Source organism: Ornithorhynchus anatinus, chromosome 1, assembly GCF_004115215.2.
Source record: "Ornithorhynchus anatinus isolate Pmale09 chromosome 1, mOrnAna1.pri.v4, whole genome shotgun sequence".
NCBI classification, from domain to species: Eukaryota; Metazoa; Chordata; class Mammalia; order Monotremata; family Ornithorhynchidae; genus Ornithorhynchus; species Ornithorhynchus anatinus.
Window position 1 is genome coordinate 99,244,992 of NC_041728.1, and position 20,774 is coordinate 99,265,765.

Here is a 20,774-nt window from a genome sequence, read left to right on the forward strand (position 1 = left end):
CTGCGGTTCCTCCGTTTCGCCGTCCCCGAACCATTAAGAGGAGTGTTTGAAGAATAAAACCCCCATTCCCGTAAACGTCTGCTCTCGATTTCCTTTTTCCCACCGAGGAGCGCCAGGATCAAAGACAATCTGGGCCTTCTGCCTTTCACTTGTCCTCCGGTGGCGACAAGCGTCACCATCTTGCATTCAAATGCCAAGACCCCGGAGAGGCTTGACAGCTCCACATCCTGAGCGTCAGGTGAGGAAAGGATCCGATCTAGTCTCTTCTTATTGCTGCTCTCCCTGCAGCGCGAACGCAGGGTCAACACCGGGAAGTAGGAAACGCGGCATGGACGTGGTGAGGGGGAAAAGCCGTCTCATCCTGTTACGCTTCCTTTTTTAGACAGACCAGCCAAGGATCGGATTCCGGGGGGTGACACTGACATTCGTCGTCAGCGCTAGCTCAGAAGAGGGGGTGTGGGGTGTGTGTGTGTGATGAGGGGGTTGACTTTTGCAAGGGAATAGAGTTGGTCTCATCCCCTTCCTCCTGACTTTTATGCTGATGGAATCGTAATCCGTTCTAATCCCAGAAGCGCGGGCGGCCGGCTCGTGCGCCTGCCCGTGGCTGGGAGAGGGCATCGACGTACAGCAGTTGTTTTAGAAAAAGGCCCCCGTGGTGCCCCCTTATCCATCCCTAGCCCACCCCAGCCGCCGGCCGCGCCGGCCACGGCCAGCCGTCTGTGGTTTGATCGGTTTCTGGCTCAGTTTGAAGTTGAATGGGTCTGGTGAGATATGTGTCTTTGAAGACCCCACCTGTTGCCTTTCTAAGCAGAGTACAGTGTCTTATTTGCATTCATCTTCCGAGACCGGGCCCTAAATTATGCGTTTTCTTAGACGTTCTACGAAAAAAGAGGCTCCGCTTGTATCGGTGGGTGCTGGGATGAGACCCATCCAGAGAACTAAGATATGTTAAATGTTTTGACTGCATCTCTGGCCTATTCTTCTGGCCTCCTCACCCCCCACCATGATGCCTTGGGGAACAGGGCCTATTTTTTCATCTCTCCATCCATCCATCCATCCATCCATCCATCCATCCATCCATCCATCCATCCATCCAATCCATCCATCCAACCACTGGGCTAAGTCCAGACCTGAGAGAATCCTATTGTTGCAGGCCAGGGCTTTGTCTGCTCTACCAGCCCCGGAAGGCAGGCTGGAGAAGGCCACTCTAGGCCTCTCTTTCGCTCCGCTTACGGGCTCCTGACCTGCTTGTTGGCCGTGAGCCCCGGCTATACCTTGCCGGGGGCTGAGCCCCAGTCTAGTATTTTACACAAATTATTACAGGATGGCACCTCTGGAGGGGCACCGGCTGGTCAAATCCCAGCAGACAAGTTTTCCACCACCTTGGGCTACTCTTTCCACCCACGATCCCTTCCTGTTCTACGCCTTTACGTCCTCGCCATGGTATCTCTGCGGAGCTTAGTCGTGGAGGTTCTCCTGGGGGCCCAGCTCCTCATGATGCCGCTAACCCAAAGAGGAAAGGAGTTCACCTGAGGCCCACGGCCATTTCAGCTCCCGTGAAAGCCGAGGAGCTCTGCGGCCAATGAGCTGTCACGGACGACTCATGTCTCGGAGTGGGATTTGAACAGATCCGTCGTATGGTTCGGGCCTTGGGAGAGTTCCATTCCTTCTCTTAACAGCCAATCTTCCTGACAGTCGTTGCCAAGGAAGAAGGACGTGAGAACCAATTCAAGCTTAGGCCTCATCTGGGAAGACTAAGTGGCCCCTTGAGCCAGGCGATCTCGGGAGACCTGTTCCCTCCAAACAATCTTCCACTGCCTGTCGAAAGGGTCTAGAGAAGCAGCATGGCCTGGTAGAGCACGGTCCTGAACATCAGAAGGACCTGGGTTCTAATTCCGGCTCCGCCACTCGTCTGCTGTGGGATGCTGAGCAGGTCATTTCACTTTTCTGTGCCTCGCTTACCTCACCTGTAAGTAGGGATGAAGACTGGGATCCCCATGTGGGACGGGGACTCCGTCCAACCCAATTTGCTCGTGTCCACCCCAGCGCTTAGTACGGTGCCTGGCACATAGTAAGCGCTTAACAAATATCACAAATAGTATTATTTTTATTATTAATGGCAGTTAACGTTCAGCGCCATACCTGTCCTGTTTCTTTCCTTATAGTACTGTGCCCTTTTACCTGGTCCTTAGCATGCCCTGATTGGCTTTCTCTGCAGGACCCTATACTAGTCACATCCCAAATCCCTCATTCTACCGCCGAGTCCGTGAGCATCCCAGAAAGAAAAGCCCGTCGGTCGATGGAGTCTTCAGGGGTGGGTAAAAATCATCCAGAGATTTTCAATCACAGAGCCAGAAATTGATTCTGCGGCCGGGGCGGAATCTCTTTAGATTCGCCACATCGACTTCCCGATCTTGCAAAGGAGAGTAGCGTTGCCCTCCCCCGCTACGTTGACGGAGCGAGGGGCAAACCATCTGTAGGTAAACCGGTAAGGGGGTGGCGCAAATTGATCGGGGCCCATGGGCTTTCAGAGCAGGCACGAAAGACATTAGGCAACCAGCGGAGAAGAGCCGAAATGCCATTAAAAATGTCACTCTTCACACTCCCATGCTCCCCCTTTTGGGTGGGCGTCACCGCCTGCCGAGGCAGCAGGATTCTGGCAGTGGGAAACAGGGAGGCTCAGGCCACTCAGCTGGCAAATTTCCGGAGCCTATCTGTCAATCGTATCGATCGAGCGCTTACTCTGCGCGGAGCACTGGACTAAGCGATTGGGAGAGTACGACGTAAGGATGTAACAGACACGTTCCCTGCCCCCGACGAGCTTACGGTCTGCAAGTGAAGGTGAAGAGTTCTTTTACTCTACTTACATCTCGTTCCATGGGACCATTTCACCGGAACCCCAAGTTTTGGAGTATCTTGGTGGAGAGGACCGGGAGGGGACAGCTTTTGAAAGGCAAAAATGTTAATTTAGTGGTCCGCCTGCTCCTACTGGAACGCACGGTTAACGCCAGCTCACTGATGTTGTGATCGGTGCAAAATTAAAGCCCGAGGAAATGTTTTCGGTTCATTCCCGTCATGAAGAAAGACTTCACTGAGAATGTACATCGCCGAGGCGAATCTGGCGAGGCTAGGAAGTGAAAATCAGTTAATATTACATGACTTTTCATCTAGTTACATTTTATTTTTCTCGACGCCCACCTAGAGGACGTGAATGCATTACAACAGCTCATCACATCTTCAATTCTCTTTGTTAGACGCATCAATAAATAAATAAATAAATCGCAGGTATAAATATCTCAGTGTACAGTTTCCTGACTTCCACCATAAGCCTTAGGTGATTACATTCAGAAAAGGAAACAGAGTTTTAGAAAAAAGACGGGTGTGAAGTTCTGTCGATTCCTGACGGACGGCTTCAACTTTGGGTCGATCCGTATTTTGAATAAGCTTCCTGATACCGAACCCGGAGAATTTCTAGATCCCATCTTTTAGACACACGCATGCAAGAACACACCCGCACCCTCAACCCCCACGTACACGCGCGCACAGAATTTTAAATACCGATATCGGTTCCCGTCTTGCCCGTGAGCCATATATGTTTTTCTTCTCTTTGAGTTGGCAGCCAGCTACCACACAGCTTTGCTTTAAAAATGGAGAACCTACTGGGTTAAAAGTACATAATGCATTTGTACCCGAATATAAATCTATATTTATAAATTTTAAAAAATAAGGCCTAAAATCTATCCAAGAACTTACGGTCCCGCCTCTCGGAGTCCCATGCTGTCTGGGGAAGATGCGAGAGGGCAGGCTCGGGCGAGCCTGTCCCCGGCCCAACCTGGCTTTGGCCGATCACGATACAGCAGCCGTTGGAGAGCAAAGATGCGGCTGGCCGTCCTTGCTCGGTACCAAAGCGAGACACCCTATTCCCGGAGCCAGCCCCGCCCGGGGCCGGGTCCTTGGAACTTTTCCTTCCCAAGATAGACTCAGGCCATGACATTGGATCCCCAAGCTGGCCTTGGAGATGGTTCCAGCTGCACAGGTGTGTGAGCGAGTGTGTGTATGTGTGAGAGAGAGTGAGCGAGCCACCGTGCACGTGTGTCGGCCCCGAGGGCTTCCGGGAGTTACTACTGTTCTAGCTGGTCGGGTGTCTCCCTCACACACGTGCGACGTCCCACAGAGAGCGGGGACCATTTCTGAGTTGGGGGTGCCCCGCCCACCACCCTGTGACCGCAGCCCGAGTCGGGCGAGCTGCGGGGAGCTCTCCGACCCCAGCTCCAGACCGGCAGAGCCCGACTCGCTGCGGGACCCTTGGCCAGACCCGAGCCTCGCGGCCTTCTCGGTCCCCGGTCCTTCTCGGCATCGGAGGAAACTCCTTGCGCCTTTAACGGATTCCCGTCGTGTTCCCCCCAGACCCCTCGACGCGGTAACGAAACTGCGCAGCGTGCAAACTCTATCTTCGAAGTCTGCCTTCTCTGGGAAGGCAAATCCTCTAAAGAGCTTTCCGATGGACGGTTGACTTTCCGTTAAAAAAACGGCCTCTACCTGATCCTTCATCTGACAGGACTGTGACTACAGGTGTGATCCCGCCACGACTCAGTGACCTATATAGGTTCCCTCTGCCCTTCTCTCCTCTCCATAAATAGGTAATAAAGTACCGTGCCTCAGTAGCAAGAGTTGTGCTCCGCTGAGTAGTCAGCCAGGCCTGCGGGGGAGCGGTGAAGCCCCACCGCGGGCTACATCCGGTTCTGGGCAGCTGTTCGCCAGCTCAGGGCACAGAACAAACAAGGAGCCTCTCAGAGCCGGGAAGGAGCACGGCGGAAGGAAGAGAAGGAGTCTCCACTTCCCCGGCCTCTCTCCTCCCTCAGCCAACCGGCCGGGGTTTCCCCGCTTGCGACGGCTAAGGACCGAGGGCGGCCCGAACAGCACGACGGCCGACAGGACCGCCGCCCCATTTGGGGGTCCGGTGCTTCCGGGGACCCTCGGCAGTTTTCCGAGAGACGGGATCGGCCTCCGTTCTTAACCCAGACTTGGCTCTCTCCCCCACCTCTCTATCGATGGGAAGAAACACCTCCGTGGGGAAAGATGGATTGTTTATTGCTACCGTGGCACCCGCGGGCCAGGTCAGAAATGGTACTTTCTCGTTTAGCCCCCACACAGGGTAAAGCAAGCGCTTACTTCCTTCCGTCACCATGGTGACCTGGTCAACCAGTCACCATTTTGGCGAGGCTAGCCTCCGGCGCCTTAGAAAAACGTTGTCCCTAGCGACCTTACCCACCGAATGTGGGCATATTGAATCAGATCCTGGGCAAGAGGTGGGAGCTGGCTAAATGGACCCATCGGGTGGGTCTCCGGTGGCTGATGTGGGGAGCATGGGGGACGATGGGGCAAGTGCCCTGGACCCCCACCCCGGGGGAGGCCTCCACCACTCCCAGCAAGGGGTTTCTTGAGAGCTGCCATCATGTAGGGTGGCGAGTAAAAGGGGGATGGTTGCACACCTGAGTCACTGACATCCCCGCCAGTCGCATCAGCCCTGTCACCTCAAACAACAGGAGTGTTGTTCACTGGGAGGGGCAGGAAGTGAGGCTTGAGGGAGGGCTCCAGTGGAGCGGGGCCACTCGGGGAGGGGCAGGGCCCACACGGGCACCCTTTACCCCACTCCTCTCCCCAAGATCTCGCCCCACGCTCCGCCCAAGTCGTGCGGGGCCCCTCTGGCAGCATGGATTCTTTACAGTGGAAGGTTGGCAGAGCTTCTTAGGACTCTGGGGAGGGGCTGGCCGAGGTGCAGAGCGTCACTAAGGGGAGCCTGGTGGAGGGGAGGGTCACCCATCCTGCCAGAGTCAGGTGTAGGGGGGCCGAGAATGATGGGCTCCACCATTGGCTCTCTCGCTGGGGTGGGTGTCTCCACGTGGACCCGGCCAGCCAGGGCTAAGATCGCAGGGCAATCCAATTTCTTTCAGGAAAAATGAATAGAAAGGGAATTAAAAATCCGGGCCGGTATTGCCGCTTTGAAAAGACTCTATAAAGAAGCTAGAAATCGGTTTAACAATTTTGTTTTCCTCATTTCCAATCCAAGGCACATTAGGTTCACCCTGTCCCAGTTCCCTTCTCCTCATTTCGAACAGAAAAGCTTTTTCCACTGAACCGTTTGGGAGGGGAAGTTTTTTATTGCCTCATCTATCGGTTTTAACATATCGCTGCCTTGCACGTCCGCACCGTGAACAGGGGAATCCAGACCCGATGAGGACTAGGTGGGTCAGGTCTAAAATCAACCACTTTGACGCCAGCAGCCACGTGGGTACCGATTTCTCCGAGAGTCTCAGAACGGTGCGCTTCCCTTCCACGAGGCGGCCGGGAAAAAAAGAATCTTCCCGTCCCCGGCCTCTCAACTCGTGACCACCCCAGAAAGACGGGAGCGTCACCTGCTTCGGGGCTCACAGAAATGGCGATTCTGCCATCTCCTGGAAGACTGGACCTCATTGGCAGGAAACATTTCCTAAGTCTCTCGGCCCTACGGCTCCCGCCCGGCGAATGCCACTGTCCCCGGTTTCGAGGGCGGAAGACCGGCTCTGGGGGGGGCCGCAGAGCTAACGCGGACCTTTAAAGACGGGTCCGCCGCTCTACGTTCCGGAGCTGGCGTCTCACACGATTCCCTCGTGGCAAACTCCACGCCAGCTCCTCATCCACGGGCCAACCCAACTCATCCCAGTGCCCGAACCGAATCTGGTCCGGGGGTCGACCGACCGGCGAGCCGTCGGGGTGCTGCCCCTCGGCTTTTGGCCACCTTCGCCTGAATTCTGTCCTTGGAAAATGAAGTACCTCTGCCCCGGAGGCTGGAATTCAGATGAAGGTAGGTCCAGTCTAAGCCGGGTTGGACATGGCACGCTAGTGGCTCTTGGCTTCAAAAGTCAAAACTCTCCTCCTGAGAACTCCCTTGAAACCATCGTTCCAACTCTGACTGCCACAGGATCCCTCTCGGCCTCCGATCTCCCTCCGGTGCTGCTGAGGGAAGTGGTCGTGGGTCACAAAGGAACAGTGTTTTCCTCAGGAGCTCCAGCCAGCGCCGAGCACAGCCTCCCTGAGAGAACAGAATGGGCTGTACCCAGTTTCCCCAGCCCGGGACACTGTTTGGCCCTCAGCCCGGGGCAGGCGTCGCTGTCCCATTTTCAGTTCCTGTGATTCGATGCTTTGATTTGGGCACAGACTTCATCTGTGCCTTCTCCTCCATAAGGGCAGGCCCCAGAGATGCTCTGCGGGGGCGGGGAAGGGACGGCTCAAGGACGGCCCCCGTTCCCTCTACTTCGCCCTCTCCGCCACCGGGTTTAGCGGCCGGGGCCCACCGGCCAGGCTCCGTCAGCCACAGCTGCCGGGCCACGCTTCTAGGTGTGACGCGGCCGTTTTTGTCAGGAAGGGTTAAGTGGGCAGAGCCGGGAAGAACACGGACTACGGTCTATCGACGAGAGGCAAGGAGGAAGGCGTCGGCTCCCGGAGAACCGCCACCCGAGCTGCAGGCGACGGAAACGGTCGGAGCATTCCAGCTCCGACCGCCAGAGAATAGAAGCTGGCCGGAGAGCCGGTTCGGTGTCCAGGATCTGAAATCCGGACCCAAGGCCGAGCCTCTGGCTGCTCTTCTCTGGAAAAAAGAGCGATCGTAACGGGCGGGACGGCGGGGGATTCATCTGGAGCTGCTACAAAGAGGGATGAGCCTGGGTGCGGAAAGCGCATCGTTGCACGCACACGCATATCGGGATTCCTCTAGGGCCACAGGATTATAGAAACACGGGAGGTGCCCAAGCCACAGCGGATCCTAGCCCAGACCCGTCAGGGCAGTCGGTGGGTGACGAAAAAGTAGGCTACGGTTTCTGTTCCCATGGGAAATCGCTAGAACCAAACTGCTTCGCTGAATAGAAAAATACTTAACGTACGAGCATAACTGTATGTACAAAGACGCATCCTATTTATGTACACAGCCTCCCACAAAAATCTGGGCAGAGAAATACCACCCGATTACATATTCCCAGAAAGTAAACCTTAAAAAGAGAGAGATCACCGCACACTCTCTTCCTTAAAGACTCGGTCTCAACAAAATATCGGGCCATCGACTTCTGCTTCCAAAAGAACCACTACCTTCGAGCTCCTTTAAGTTTCAAGGTTCTCAGGTGGCGGACGTTGCTATATACACGTTCCAGACAGTCCTTAACCGGCGCGTTCTGAGAGTTGGTGGAAGTTGGACCTACTGACCTCTCTCCTACAAATGACCTCCCAGGATATAAAATCAACTGGAAAGCGCAGGGGACGGAGATCACCGCGCCCCCACCCCTCCCCACTTTCCGGCTTTCGCTGCCTGCCTCCCCAACCTGGGAGAAGTCTGTAGGATCTACCGGGGGGTGAGTTTCAGGAAACCAGTCCCACGGGCAAGGGAGGGGACGAAGGACCCTAGAAACGGACCCCCAAACTATCCACGAGCCCCCCTACGCACCTCAGAGAGAGGAGTGAAGCAGGTCGGATGTAGATCGGAAAAGGAGGTACAAGGAGGGGTGCCCTGGGGGGCCGAGGGCTGGGTGGGCGAGGCGCGGGCCCAGTGGGTTGAGAAAGGGCAGAGGATTTGGACTGACAAAAGGCAGTCAAAGAGGGGGTCAAGGGGAGGGCAAAGATTATAACCAGTGGGGGCCAGCCAGAGGGTAGCCCCTAACCCCAGTTTGAGAAAGTCAGGGATCAGAAAGTGTTTGCTCAAACTGGGTGGAGATATTCTAATTTATGTACCCTCAATCGAACGGGAAAGGATTGATGAATAGATGAAAAAAAATCCCCCAATCCTGCCCCGGGATGTTCCCTCGTCCCAACCCGGAGGATCTGGTGGACGGTGGAGGAACCTGGTGGACCCCCTCAGCAGCCGAGGCTCTCCGCCCCACATCCGAGGCCTCTCGGTTTAGCTCGGTGACGGAGGTTTCCGTGAGAGGATCTGCCGTGAACGACCGACTTCAAGCCCGACGCAGAGCTGAACGTGGAGCTGAGACTGGCGCTGACCACAGAGCTCGGGGCCCAGAGACCCAAAAAAGCCAATGCAAACCCCCTTTCCCAACCACCTCCCACTTGGCGGGCTCCGACCGCCACTTCACAGGTGGAGTCACGGATTGGATGCAATTTGGGAAAACGCAGGGGCCGGCCTTTCTCACGATCAGGCCTCAGAATGTTCTCTCTGGGATCTGGAACCCGAGGTGTTTTCTCTCGCCCAGCAGAGTCGCTCTCACGGCTGAGGCCCGGGCTCCCCCCGCGGTCTGCAGGCTCCGAGCCTGACCCGAGGCTTCCACCGGCAGGGCTTGCGTGGGGTCGGGTCGGGCTGGGACAGGGCCGATCCGATCGGGATCCGCCCGTCCCCGCTCCCTCTCGTCTTTTCTGGGTCCCACCGCTGGAAGGAGCAAGGAGGGGGAAGAAAGGACATAGCCCAGGGCTAAACCCGTATTTGAGTGGGACTCGGATGTTTCACTTGGCCACGTGACCGGTTTAGATGGTGACTCTCCAAGCCGCCTCCGCTTCTCCTCCTGCCCTACCTAAACTGCCTTTTGAATCTTGGAGGTTTTTCCGGGCATTTGCCCAGAACACCTTGGGGTGCGTGCGTGGGAAAGACCTGATGGCCAAGCAAATAAAGGCCCCTCACAGACCCTCGAGTCACAACCACAGTCTGAGGGGGCGGACCGGGCCGCCCGGCTATCGGGGGGTCCGGTCGTCAGGCCGCAACTTCCGGGGTCCCCTCGCTGGGGCAGTGGCCCACCTGAGGTTGGTGCCCGGGACGGAGCGGGGAGGTGGGTGGGAGTCACATTTTGGGTGGGAAACTCCAGCATTTGCTCCAACAGACAAGGAGACCCCGGCAGTTCACCTCCCTCTCCCCCGACCACCTGAAGAGAGTCTCTTTCAGGGGCCGGGAGAAGGCTAATCAAATCAGGCCGGTGCCAATGAACGGCTTGGGGCCGGGGGATCGGCTCACTCCAACCACGATCCCCCGCGGCGCTCGACTGACGGAGCTTCCGCAGGAGCGATTCAGGGTAACTTACGTACTTTGGCACTTTACATGGAATAGTTGCAAAATGCACAAATATGGCCACGATGTATTTTATTGTAAACATACACAGCAAAGCTAGGATCTGGAGGAATGCACAACGGGAGGGGAGATCTCGCAATCTACCTCGGTGGGTCGGAGCCGGGGTGGGGGGCGGGACGGGGGACCCTCGCCGAGAAACGTCTCCGAGGCCGGGCTGGAGCCCAAACCCCGGACCCCGGTGGTTCTTCTAGGCTCTCCCGGGCACCAGCTCTCAGAACGGACCGGAGTTTCGGCCGGAGGGGAAGGACACATCTGATCGTAGTGTCCAGTGCCATGATCACGGGTAGGACCGAGAACACGGGGCCCCTGGCCCCGGGTGGGGAAGATTCCCCTCCTTTGGGGGTGGTCCTATCCCACCCGGGTGAGGGTTCGTGACCGTGAGCCCTCGTTAGCCAAAATGCAACCGAGACCTTCCGGCCGAGACGGAGTGATTCAGATACCTTCCTGTTTGAGGACCGAGCCGTTTTTAGGACAAGGGGAGAGGGTCCCCGAGGGACCTCGGGGGATCCGTGTCCACCCGTCCGCTCTGTGGTCTACCACCCATCCCGCGGGCTGGAAAAGCTCTAGGCCACCTTCTACCCGGCTTCTCTCCAGGTCAATCAAGGCAGAAGCAGAGAACGCGCAAGCATCTTTTCTGATATGGGTGCCCCCCATTTTCGCTGGTTCCTCGCAGAGGCCCACAAGCGGGAAAGAAGAATTTCATGGGAAGAAAGAACAGGGACGCTGGCTTTACGCTGCCCGCCCTCTCGATCTGCCCAGAGGAAACGCATTTAAATTAATCGAGTGCTATGTGCAACGGGTGCGGGTGGAACTCCCCCTATTTAAGAACCAGGTGTGCGGACCCTCGTGCTCTGACTGCCGGTGACCCCCCACCCCGCCCCACCGCCTTCTGTTCGCACACCAGAGCGCTTCCCTAGGCGGCCGCGTGCCGCTCGCAGCAATTTCCTCCAAAGTCTACAGGGGAGGGAGAGTAGCCACAGCGGGTGAATTATAGGTGATGGGTGCTCACAGCCAGCACAGTTTCAATAAATACGCGTAATTCAGCTCGTGGAGTGATTCTGCATACCGACACAGCGTCATATAAAACCTAGCGGGGTGATTCCAAGCAGTGGTTGGCCAAACTGTCACAATAAATTACGCTCGCGAGCGAGTCCGCGTTAAACACATTCTGCACTTCCGAAGCGCCACCTCCTTCTCCTTCCCCGTCCCCCCACCCCTCCGGTGGCAGTTGGGCCGCATTCGCGGGAGAGCTATCCCTCCAAACGGTCCGGCTGGATCCAGTGTACTCAGTGTCGAGCGGCAGCGGTGGCTTTCCGGGTCGGGACCGTGCAAATACGCGTCTTTCTTTCCCCAGAGACCAGTGTCGGGAACTCAGTGACTACGCGGTGGATGGGGAGGGGGTGCGTGTGGGCGGGGGCGGGGGGGCGGGGGTGACTCCCTGGGGCCGGGATGAGTGGGAACCACAGAGAAGGAATCTCAATCACTCACCAGCGGGAGAGGCTGTCTCTGCAGGACCGGGCCACCTTCGGGCTGACGCCGCGGGCCCCGGTCCGCGTGGAAGGGAGGCCGGCAGCCGGCCCGGCTCCTTGGAGACCCTCCACCCCCGGCCCTGGCTCAGGTGGATTTCCTCCTTCCCCTACTCCCGGGGGACCCCCCCCCCTTCTGCCCCAAGACCCCCTGGGCCCGATCACCCAGGGCAACGCACGGCCAACTTCGGGTCCCAAGGGGGGCTCGGGTCGTCAGGAGCCGTGCCGGGAGCCGGCTCGCTCTCCGGACAAAGAAGATCTGCTAGGTGGCCCTTCGCACCCTGGGCCCAGAACCCCATATTTCTCTCGGAAAGGACACCGCCCCGGGAGGCTTCCTCCGCCCCTTCCACCGACGGTCCCGAGTCGTACGTCCCACCGGGAGTCCGTCAAATAACTTAAAGAGGAAGGAGGAATTGGAACGAGTTTCACCTGGCGCAGGGCCAGTTAGCAGCCGGTTCGCCTCCGAGGCCGCGGCCCCCGGGTCCCTCTCCGACATCGCGTGAGCGGTGAAAGTCTTCGCGTGGACGGGGGCGATCCCGACGGCTTGCGAGGAGGGGGAGCCGGGCCGGGCGGCGGGCGAGGGTGTCGGGGGGGAGGGGGGCCGGCGGGCGGGAGGAGGCCCTACGGACAGCCGGCTGGGGAGACCGAACGTCCCCGGTTCTCGGGGCCAGGTGCCCTACGGGGGGGAGAGGGGCGCCAGCCGCGCTCCGTATTGCACAGAGAGGAGGAAGGGTCCCTTGGCGGAGTCTCGCCGAGTGGCTCAGTGGTCCCGGCACATGGGCAAGTTCACGAAGGTGAAGACGTTGAACTCCGTCATGATGGAGAAGCACAGGAAGATGCCGTACAGGAAAAGGCACACGCACCCCAGCTTCTTGTCCAGCTTCCACTTGTTCACGTGGACCCCGAAAACCTGGAGCGGACACAGAACGGGCTGGCTCGGCCGGCCATTCGGGGCCACCGGGGTCACGGGCTCGGCCTACTCGGGAAAATCCCGCCGTCCGGCCGGCCCGGGGGAGGGCCACGAACCCGTCCACCGGATACACAGAGACACTTGGTGCCGTCCTTTGAGGTGGGAGGGGAAGAACAGGGCCACCACGCCCAATAGCCAAGCGTCAGCGGGGATAGCCAGGGATCCGAGGGTCGGAGGGCGCTTCTGCCAGCAGAGAGGCAGCCCAGGGAAGCTGGGGTGGGGGTTGGGGCTATGAAAGAGCTGACTTGAAAATAAGGAGAAAAGGAGGTACGCACTGTGACGAAAACAGACGCCAGCAGCAAGCCGACCGAATAGATGAGCCCTCGGCTGTTTAACCGAATCTGCGGAGAAGAAAGGTTAAATCTGAGTCACAGCTGGGGAAGCGGCTCGTCCCCGTGAGAGGAATTCAGCGGCACGAGGGCCGTGGAGGCACAGGGAGAGGGAGGCGAGGGAGGAGAGGATGAGCGGTGTGGGATAACCAACCCTGAACCATGAGGGAGGGTGTCCGGAGGGTAAACGGCACATGGTTCCAACCGTCTGGTTTGGGGTTTTTTTTTAAATGGCATTTGTTAAATGCTTACTATGTGCCAAGCCCTGAACTAAGCACTGGGGTGGATACAAACTAGTCAGGTTGGACACAGTCCATGTCCCGGGGTATGAGGTGGCTCAACATCACCAGCCTCTCGCCTCCACTTCCTGACACTGTGGTGGGCAGGAAAGAGTCTGGCTCTGTCCCCCAGCTCCTATGGCCCCTAGTAGTAACATTAATGATAATAACAATAATGACGGTATTTATTAAGCGCTTAGTATGTGCCAAGCACTGTTCTAAGCGCTGGGGTAGATACAGGGTAATCAGGTTATCCCACGTGGGGCTCACAGTCTTAACCCCCATTTGACAGATGAGGTCACTGAGGCCCAGAGAAGTGAAGTGACTTGCCCAAAGTCACCCAGCTGACAAGTGGCGGAGCCGGGATTCGAACCCATGACCTCTGACGCCCGAGCCCTGGCTCTTTCCACTAAGCCACGCTGCTCCTCCGTAATGAAGGTATCTGTTAAGCGCTATGTGCCAAGCACTGTTCTATGCACTGGGGTAGATACACGCGGGGCTCGCAGCCTTCATCCCCATTTTGCAGATGAGGTTACCGAGGCACTGAGAAGTTAGCATTAGCAGTGGCGGTAGTAGTAATAATAATAATGATTGTGGTATTTATTAAGTGCTTACTAGGTGTCAGGTACTGATCTAAGCACTGGGGTGGATACAAGCAAATCGGGTGTCTGTCCCGCGTAGGGCTCACAGTCTTAATCCTCATTATACAGATGAGGCCCAGAGAATAACAATAATAATAATAATGTTGGTATTTGTGAAGCGCTTACTACGTGCAGAGCACTGTTCTAAGCGCTGGGGGAGATTCAGGGTAATCAGGTTGTCCCAGGTGGGGTTCACGGTCTTAATCCCCACTTTACAGATGAGGTAACTGAGGCCCAGGGAAGTGAAGTGACCTGCCCACAGTCACACGGCTGACAAGGGGCAGAGACAGGATTCGAACCCATGACCTTCGGACTCCCGGGCCCCTGCTCTACCCACTGAGCCACGCTGCTTCTCAGTCATAGTAGTAAGAGCACGTATTGAGTGCTTACTGTGTTTAGAGCACGGTACCAAGTGCTGGGAAAGAATACCCAGATGGGAGTCGGACGTGGTCCCTGTCCCTCAGAGGGCTCCCAGTCCAAAAATAAAATTGTTCCTCAGGGGACTGGCGACAGTCACATCTGGCCCTTAACTCCCTCCCTCTTCATAGCCAACAGGCCACCACTCATCCCTCCTTCAAAACCTTATTAAAATCACATTTCCCTCCCCCTCTAGACTGTAAGCCCATTGTGGGCAGGGGATATGTCTCATATTACTAGGTTGGACTCTTCCAAGCGCTTAGTACAGTGCTCTGCACACTGTAAATGCGACTGATTGACTGATGAGACCTTCCCCGACTAACCTCCCATCTCCCCTACGCCCTCTCCCTTCGGCGTCATCCTTGCACGCGACATTGGCCCCGCCACCCTCGTCCCCACATTAAATCCCCGTAATTTATTTTAATATCTGCCTCTCTTCTAGACTGTGAGGGAGGCACATCTCTCCCAAGCGCCGAGTACGGTGCTCTGCCCAGGGGAAGCGCTCAGCAAATACCGCCGATGGATTTCTGCTTCAGAGTGAGGTTGGAGTCGCGGTAGGGGGAGGTGGGAGGGAGGCGAGGAAAGCTTGCCCAGTTCTGCCCTTATACTGGAAACCGCCCTCCCCCCGGGGACCCAGCATTGGCAGCGAGGGCAGGGGAGAGGCAGGATGGGGGGGGTGACTCACGTAGGAATTATAGTCCACAGCCAAGGTCTGCAGGGTCCAGGGGAGGCCCAGCCCAATCAAAATGTCGAACACGTTGCTCCCGATGGAGTTGGACACGGCCATGTCACCCATGCCTGGAGAACAAGAAGCCGCACGCTCATTACGGTATTTGTCAAGCGCTTACCGCGTGCGGGCGTAGGGTAGATTCAAGCTAATCAGGTGGGACGCAGTCCACGTCCCATGTGGGGCCCACAGTCTTCATCCTAATCTGAGCTCTCGCCAATAATAACGTTGGGGTCTGTTAAGCGCTTACTATGTGCCGAGCACTGTTCTAAGCGCTGGGGTAGATACGGGGTAATCAGGCTGTCCCACGGGAGGCTCACGGTTAATCCCCATTTTACAGATGAGGTCACTGAGGCACAGAGAAGTGAAGTGACTTGCCCCCAGTCACCCAGCTGACGAGTGGCAGAGCCGGGATTCGAACTCTTGACCTCTGACTCCCGAGCCCGGGCTCTTTCCACCGAGCCACGTGCTTCGCACACAGTAAGCGCTCAATAAATACGCTTCAACCAATGAATCTTACAGATGAGGTAGCCGAGGCGCAGAGAAGTGAAGTGGCTTGCTCAAGGTCACACAGTAGACGCGTCGCAGGGGACCCAGGTCTTTCTGACTCCCAGACTCTTTTCGCCAGGCCGCTCCGCTATTGTGGATGGGGGTGGGCCATGGTGATAGGGGTATTTATTAAGCACTCACTACGTGCCAACCACTTTGCCGAGCGCCGGGGCAGAGAGGAGATAATCGGGTCCCACGTGGGGCTCACAGTCTGAGCAGGAGGGAGAACGGGGACTGAATCGCCATTTTGCAGAGGAGAGAACCGAGGCACAGAGAAGAGAAGTGACTTGCCCAAGGTCACCCAGGAGGTAAGGGGCGGAGCCGGGATTCCTCTGATTCCCAGATCTGTGCTCTTCCCACTAGGCCTCGCTGAGGGGGAGAGTACCATCCCGGGGGGACGGGCTCTACCTCGCCCGTTTTCTGACTGCCGCGGGTCGGGTCCTAGAGGTGCCACGGTGGGTGAGACCGGAGGTTCGCGGGATAGAGGGGTCAGGGATGGGGCAGGATGGCGCTTCTCCTGGGATTTCTCGGCCTTCGCTGGGCGGGAATCACCGGTCGGCGCACGGCCTGGTGCCCGCGGGGCCGGGAGGTGGGTGGAGGGGGCTGCGGTCGGCCCCTACCTTGTCTGGCCACGATGAGGCTGGCCATGCAGTCGGGGACGCTGGTGCCAGCTGCCAAGAAGGTGATGCCCATGATGACGTCGGGGATGCCCAGGGTGTAGCCGATGATCGTGACCTGCGGGGACGGCGTGGCGGGTCAGCGGGTGGCTGGCGGAGCCCTTCCCGAGCTCCGGAGCCGGCCCGCCCCTCTTGGGTCGTTCGCCAGCCCCGGCCCGGCGACCTGCCCGGCCGGAGTCGGGGACCAGCAAGGGGATGGACAGGGAAACCGGGAAGCCAGGGCAACCACCGTGGGGGCCCGAAAGCGGCCTGCCGCTTGGCAGAAACCCCGGTAGGAGCCAACTGGCCTCCAGACGCTGCCTCAGAGGGGACCACCCGCGCCGCTCTTCTCGGGGCCGGACTCGCTGCACCGAGGAGCGGGAGATTCCCAAGCTCGGCTACAACGGGGCCAACAGCCACAACCAGAAAAACACACACACACACACAAGTGCACACCTGCACACACACGCACATACACATGTACATGTACATACGAACACACACACGCCCCTCCCCACACATACATATTCATTCGAAGGTATCTATTGAGTGCTTACTGTGTGCAGAGCACTGTACAATCCAATATACAGTGACTTTCCTGCCCACGGTGAGCTCACAGTCTAGTGCGTGTATGTGCCCTCACACATGCCCACACTCAAGCCCACACACGCGGGGACGAGCAGAGGACCCAGTGGAGGGAGCGGCAGGGGGAGGGAGGGCCTCGGCAGCCCGGCCCGTGGGCTCCCGCGCGGGCTACGCACCATCCACACCATCAGGTAGGAGAAGGCGGCGATCCACAGGGTGGAGGAGGCGAAGGTCACCATGAACCACTGCTCCCAGCGCGGCTTGTTGCAGTTGGGCACGGTGAAGTAGAGGAGCAGGCTGAGCGGCCAGGTGAACAGCCACTTCAGCACCGCCAGGGTGCCGGCTGGAGGACCAGAGGGGAGACCGGGAGGGTCGGCTACGCCGGGCTGCTCCCGGGGGACGGCGGGGGAGAGGGGAACGATCCGCTTTGCCCGCCGGGCCCGGCGGTAGCCGGGGCACCTGTCTGTTTCACCTCAGTGCCGCCCAGCCAGGACCCAACCCCACCCCACCTCGCCTTCGTCACCCCTTCGTCGCCTGCCCGCCTCCGCCCTCCGGCCCGGCTCCTCCGGGGGTATCCAGAATGGAGAGAGGGAGGGCCGGGGGGCATTTATACACGGACCCCGGCCCTGCCCACTCAGGCCTCTCGATGGCCTGGGGTCCCACGGGAAGGAAGAGGCAGCCGTGTGGTCACGGCCTTCCCGCCGAGGGAGCCCGGCCCTTCCACCTCGACCTCCTCCCTCCCTGGGCCCCACGGGCACCAAGCCTGGACTGTGACTTGTCCCTCTGAACATCGTAAACGCCGAAGAATCCCTCCCATCTCCTCAGAGGAGACGGGGCACCGCCTCTGAGGTCGGGGGACACGGCCCTGTGCCAGGGGTCCCAGAGTCCCCCTCCTATTCTAACCAAGTGGCACGCTTCACTCCTCTAACGTCGACCGACTCGCTGTAACAAATGATAACTCCGGTATCTGTCAAGTGCTTACCGTGTGCAAAGCACGATTCTGAGCACCGGGATGGATACAAGGTAATCGGGTTGTCCCCCGAGGGGCTCACTGTCTTCGTCCCCGTTTTACAGACGAGGGAACTGAGGCCCAGAGAAGTGAAGTGGCTTGCCCAAGGTCACCCAGCAGACAAGTGGCAGACCACGTGCTCTGACTCCCAAGCCCGGGCTCTTTCCACTGAGCCGTGTTGTCACCCTTCGACCTCACCTATCTTGCCGCCTGCTTCTCGTCTACTTGCTGCCTCTGGTCTGCGATGCCCTCCCTCTTCATATCTGACAACGGCTCTCCCCACCCTTCGAAAGCCTTATTGGAGGCCCATCTCCTCCAAGAAGCCTTCCCTGAATGAATCCTCCTTTCCTCTTCTCTCACTCCCTTCTGCGTCACCCTCATTCTCTCCCTTTATTCACCCCACCTCAGCCCCACAGTGCTATTTATGTACACATCTGTAATTTTTGAATTTATATTAATGTCTGTTTCCCCTTCTAGACCGTTAGCTCGGTGTGGGCAGGGAATGTTCACCTCCCCTCGGCTAATCCCCCCTTCCCCCCTTACCCTCTGCTCCTCCCCCTCTCCCTTCCCCTCCCCTCAGCACTGTGCTCGTCCGCTCATTTGTATAGATTTTTATTCCCCTATTTATTTTGTTAACGAGATTTACATCCCCTCGATTCTATTTATTGCTATTGTTTCTGTCCGTCTGTCTCCCCGGATTAGACCGTGAGCCCGTCAGTGGGCAGGGACGGTCTCTATCTGTTGCCGAATCGTCCATTCCAAGCGCTTAGTACAGTGCTCTGCACATAGTAGGCGCTCAGTAAATACTATCTAATAAATAAAATAAATAAAAAATAAATGGTGGTATTTGTTAAGCGCTTACTATGTACGAAGCACTGTTCTAAGCACCGGGGGATACGAGGTGATGAGGTTGTCCCATGTGGGGCTCACAGTTTTAATCCCCATTTTACAGATGAGGGAACTGAGGCACCGAGAAGTTCAGTGACTTGCCCACAGTCACAGAGCTGACAAGCGGCAGAGCTGGGATTAGAGCCCATGACCTCTGACTCCCAAGCCCGGGCTTTTTCCACTGAGCCACGCTGCTTGTGAATGTGTCTGTTATAGTGGCTATTGTACTCTCCCCAGTGCTTAGGACGGTGCTCTGCACACAGTGAACAACTGATAAATATGATTGAGCAGCGGGCCTGGCTATGCCATATTAATATGTCTCCCCCTCTAGACTGTAAGTTCGTTGTGGGCAGGGAAGACGGCAGTTATACTGTTACTGTCTCCCCCTCTAGACTCCAAGCTCGTTGTGGGCAGGGGATGTGTCCGTTATAGCGTTCTACTGTGCTCTCCCAAGTACTTAGGACAGTGCTCTGCACGCAGCGAACACCCGATAAATATGACTGATCGGCCGATCGTTTGAGCGGCAGGCCAGGATACGTCATTTTAATATCTGTCTCCCCCTCTAGATTGTAAACTTGCTGTGGGCGGGGATTGCGTCCGTTATAGTGTTACACCGTACTCTCCCAAGCACAGCGGTCTGCACACAGTAAGCACTCAATAAATACAAACGACTGACTGACTCCATCTCTGCCTCCCATGCATCCTTCAGATGCTAATAATGTTGGTATTTGTTAGCACTTACTATGTGCCAGGCACTGTTCTAAGCGCTGGGGGAGACACGAGGTAATCAGGTCATCCCACGTGGGGCTCATAGTCTTAATCCCCGATTCACAGATGAGGTACCGGAGGCACAGAGAATAATAATGTTGGCATTTGTGCAGCGCGCTTACTATGCGCAGAGCACCGTTCTAAGCGCTGGGGTAGACACAGGGGAATCAGGTCGTCCCACGTGGGGCTCACAGTCTTCATCCCCATTTTACAGATGAGGGAACTGAGGCACCGAGAAGCGAAGTGACTCGCCCACAGTCACACAGCTGCCAAGTGGCAGAGCCGGGATTCGCACCCATGACCTCTGACTCCAAAGCCCGGGCTCTTTCCACTGAGCCACGCTGCTTCTCGAGAAGTAAAGACACTTGCCCGAAGTCACACAGCAGACAAGTGGCGGAGCCGGGATTAGAACCCACATCCTCTGACTCCCAAGCCCGGGCTCTTGCCACTAGCGATGGGCCGGGTCTGCGCCGTGGCTCAGCTCGACCCCGGGTCGTTATCATTTATCCATCATTTCCCGTCCCCGGGCGGGAGGGAGCTTGAATGTCAGTCGGTCTTATTTACTGAGCGCTCACGGTGCACAGACCACCGTACTAAGGGCTCGGGAGAGTACAGTACGACCGTCTAACAGACACATTCCTGATCCACAAGGAGTTTACAGCCTAGAAGGGGAGACGGATATTAATGTGACCTGAACGTGTCGTTTAAGCTGTAGCCACGAAGGCACAGGCTCCCAGTACGTCGTAGTGGTGACCACGGCGGGCGGGGGTGCTCTTACAGGGTGGGTCAAACGGGGTGTAGGGCCCCTCATCGTCCTCGTCGTCGTCCTCCTCCTCCTCCTCATCGTCCTCCTCTTCCTCGTCGTTCTCGTTGTTCTCGTTGTCCTCGTTCTCGTTCTCGGTTTCGTCCCCAGGGCCGGCCGCGTCGTCGTCGTCTTCGGCGTCGTGCCGGCGGCGGTCCCTCTGCGTCCCGTTCCCCGCCCGCTCGGGGCCGCTGCCGCCGGGGGCCGCCCCGTTCTCCACCGCGTGCTTGACGGGGATTTTGATGGCCACCTCCGACTCGCCGTTCGCGTACGTCCGGCTGTTGATCAGCCGTTGCCTCTGGAAAGAGACGGGCACGTCCTCAGATGGGAACGCGCCACCCCGATGCCCGCCCGCCATCGGGGGATCTCTGCACCAAGGGGGTGTCCAGGACAGTGCTCTGCCCACAAAGGGCACCCAAGATGGTGCTCTTCACCCAGTAAGTGCCCAAGACAGAGCTCTGAACAAAGAAACCCGCAGCCCACGTCCTGTCTCTGGTCTGGAACGCGCTCCCTCCTCAAATCCGACAATCAGTGTC

At 57.6% G+C, this 20,774-nt stretch overlaps 1 protein-coding gene across 1 annotated transcript in view; it reads right to left on the reverse strand.

Annotated features, from left to right (window-relative positions):
* Positions 1 to 3,151: 3,151 nt before the first annotated feature.
* The window catches only part of SLC24A3 (solute carrier family 24 member 3), a gene marked incomplete at its 5' end in the record, with an annotated part of 409,035 nt that continues 391,412 nt past the window's right edge, over positions 3,152 to 20,774 (reverse strand). The window contains 6 exons of the mRNA XM_029062489.1: positions 3,152 to 12,529; positions 12,865 to 12,930; positions 14,940 to 15,052; positions 16,151 to 16,265; positions 16,948 to 17,114; positions 20,215 to 20,536. Coding sequence (XP_028918322.1) covers positions 12,380 to 12,529; positions 12,865 to 12,930; positions 14,940 to 15,052; positions 16,151 to 16,265; positions 16,948 to 17,114; positions 20,215 to 20,536 — 933 coding nt within the window. The remainder of the gene's footprint in view (positions 12,530 to 12,864; positions 12,931 to 14,939; positions 15,053 to 16,150; positions 16,266 to 16,947; positions 17,115 to 20,214; positions 20,537 to 20,774) is intronic.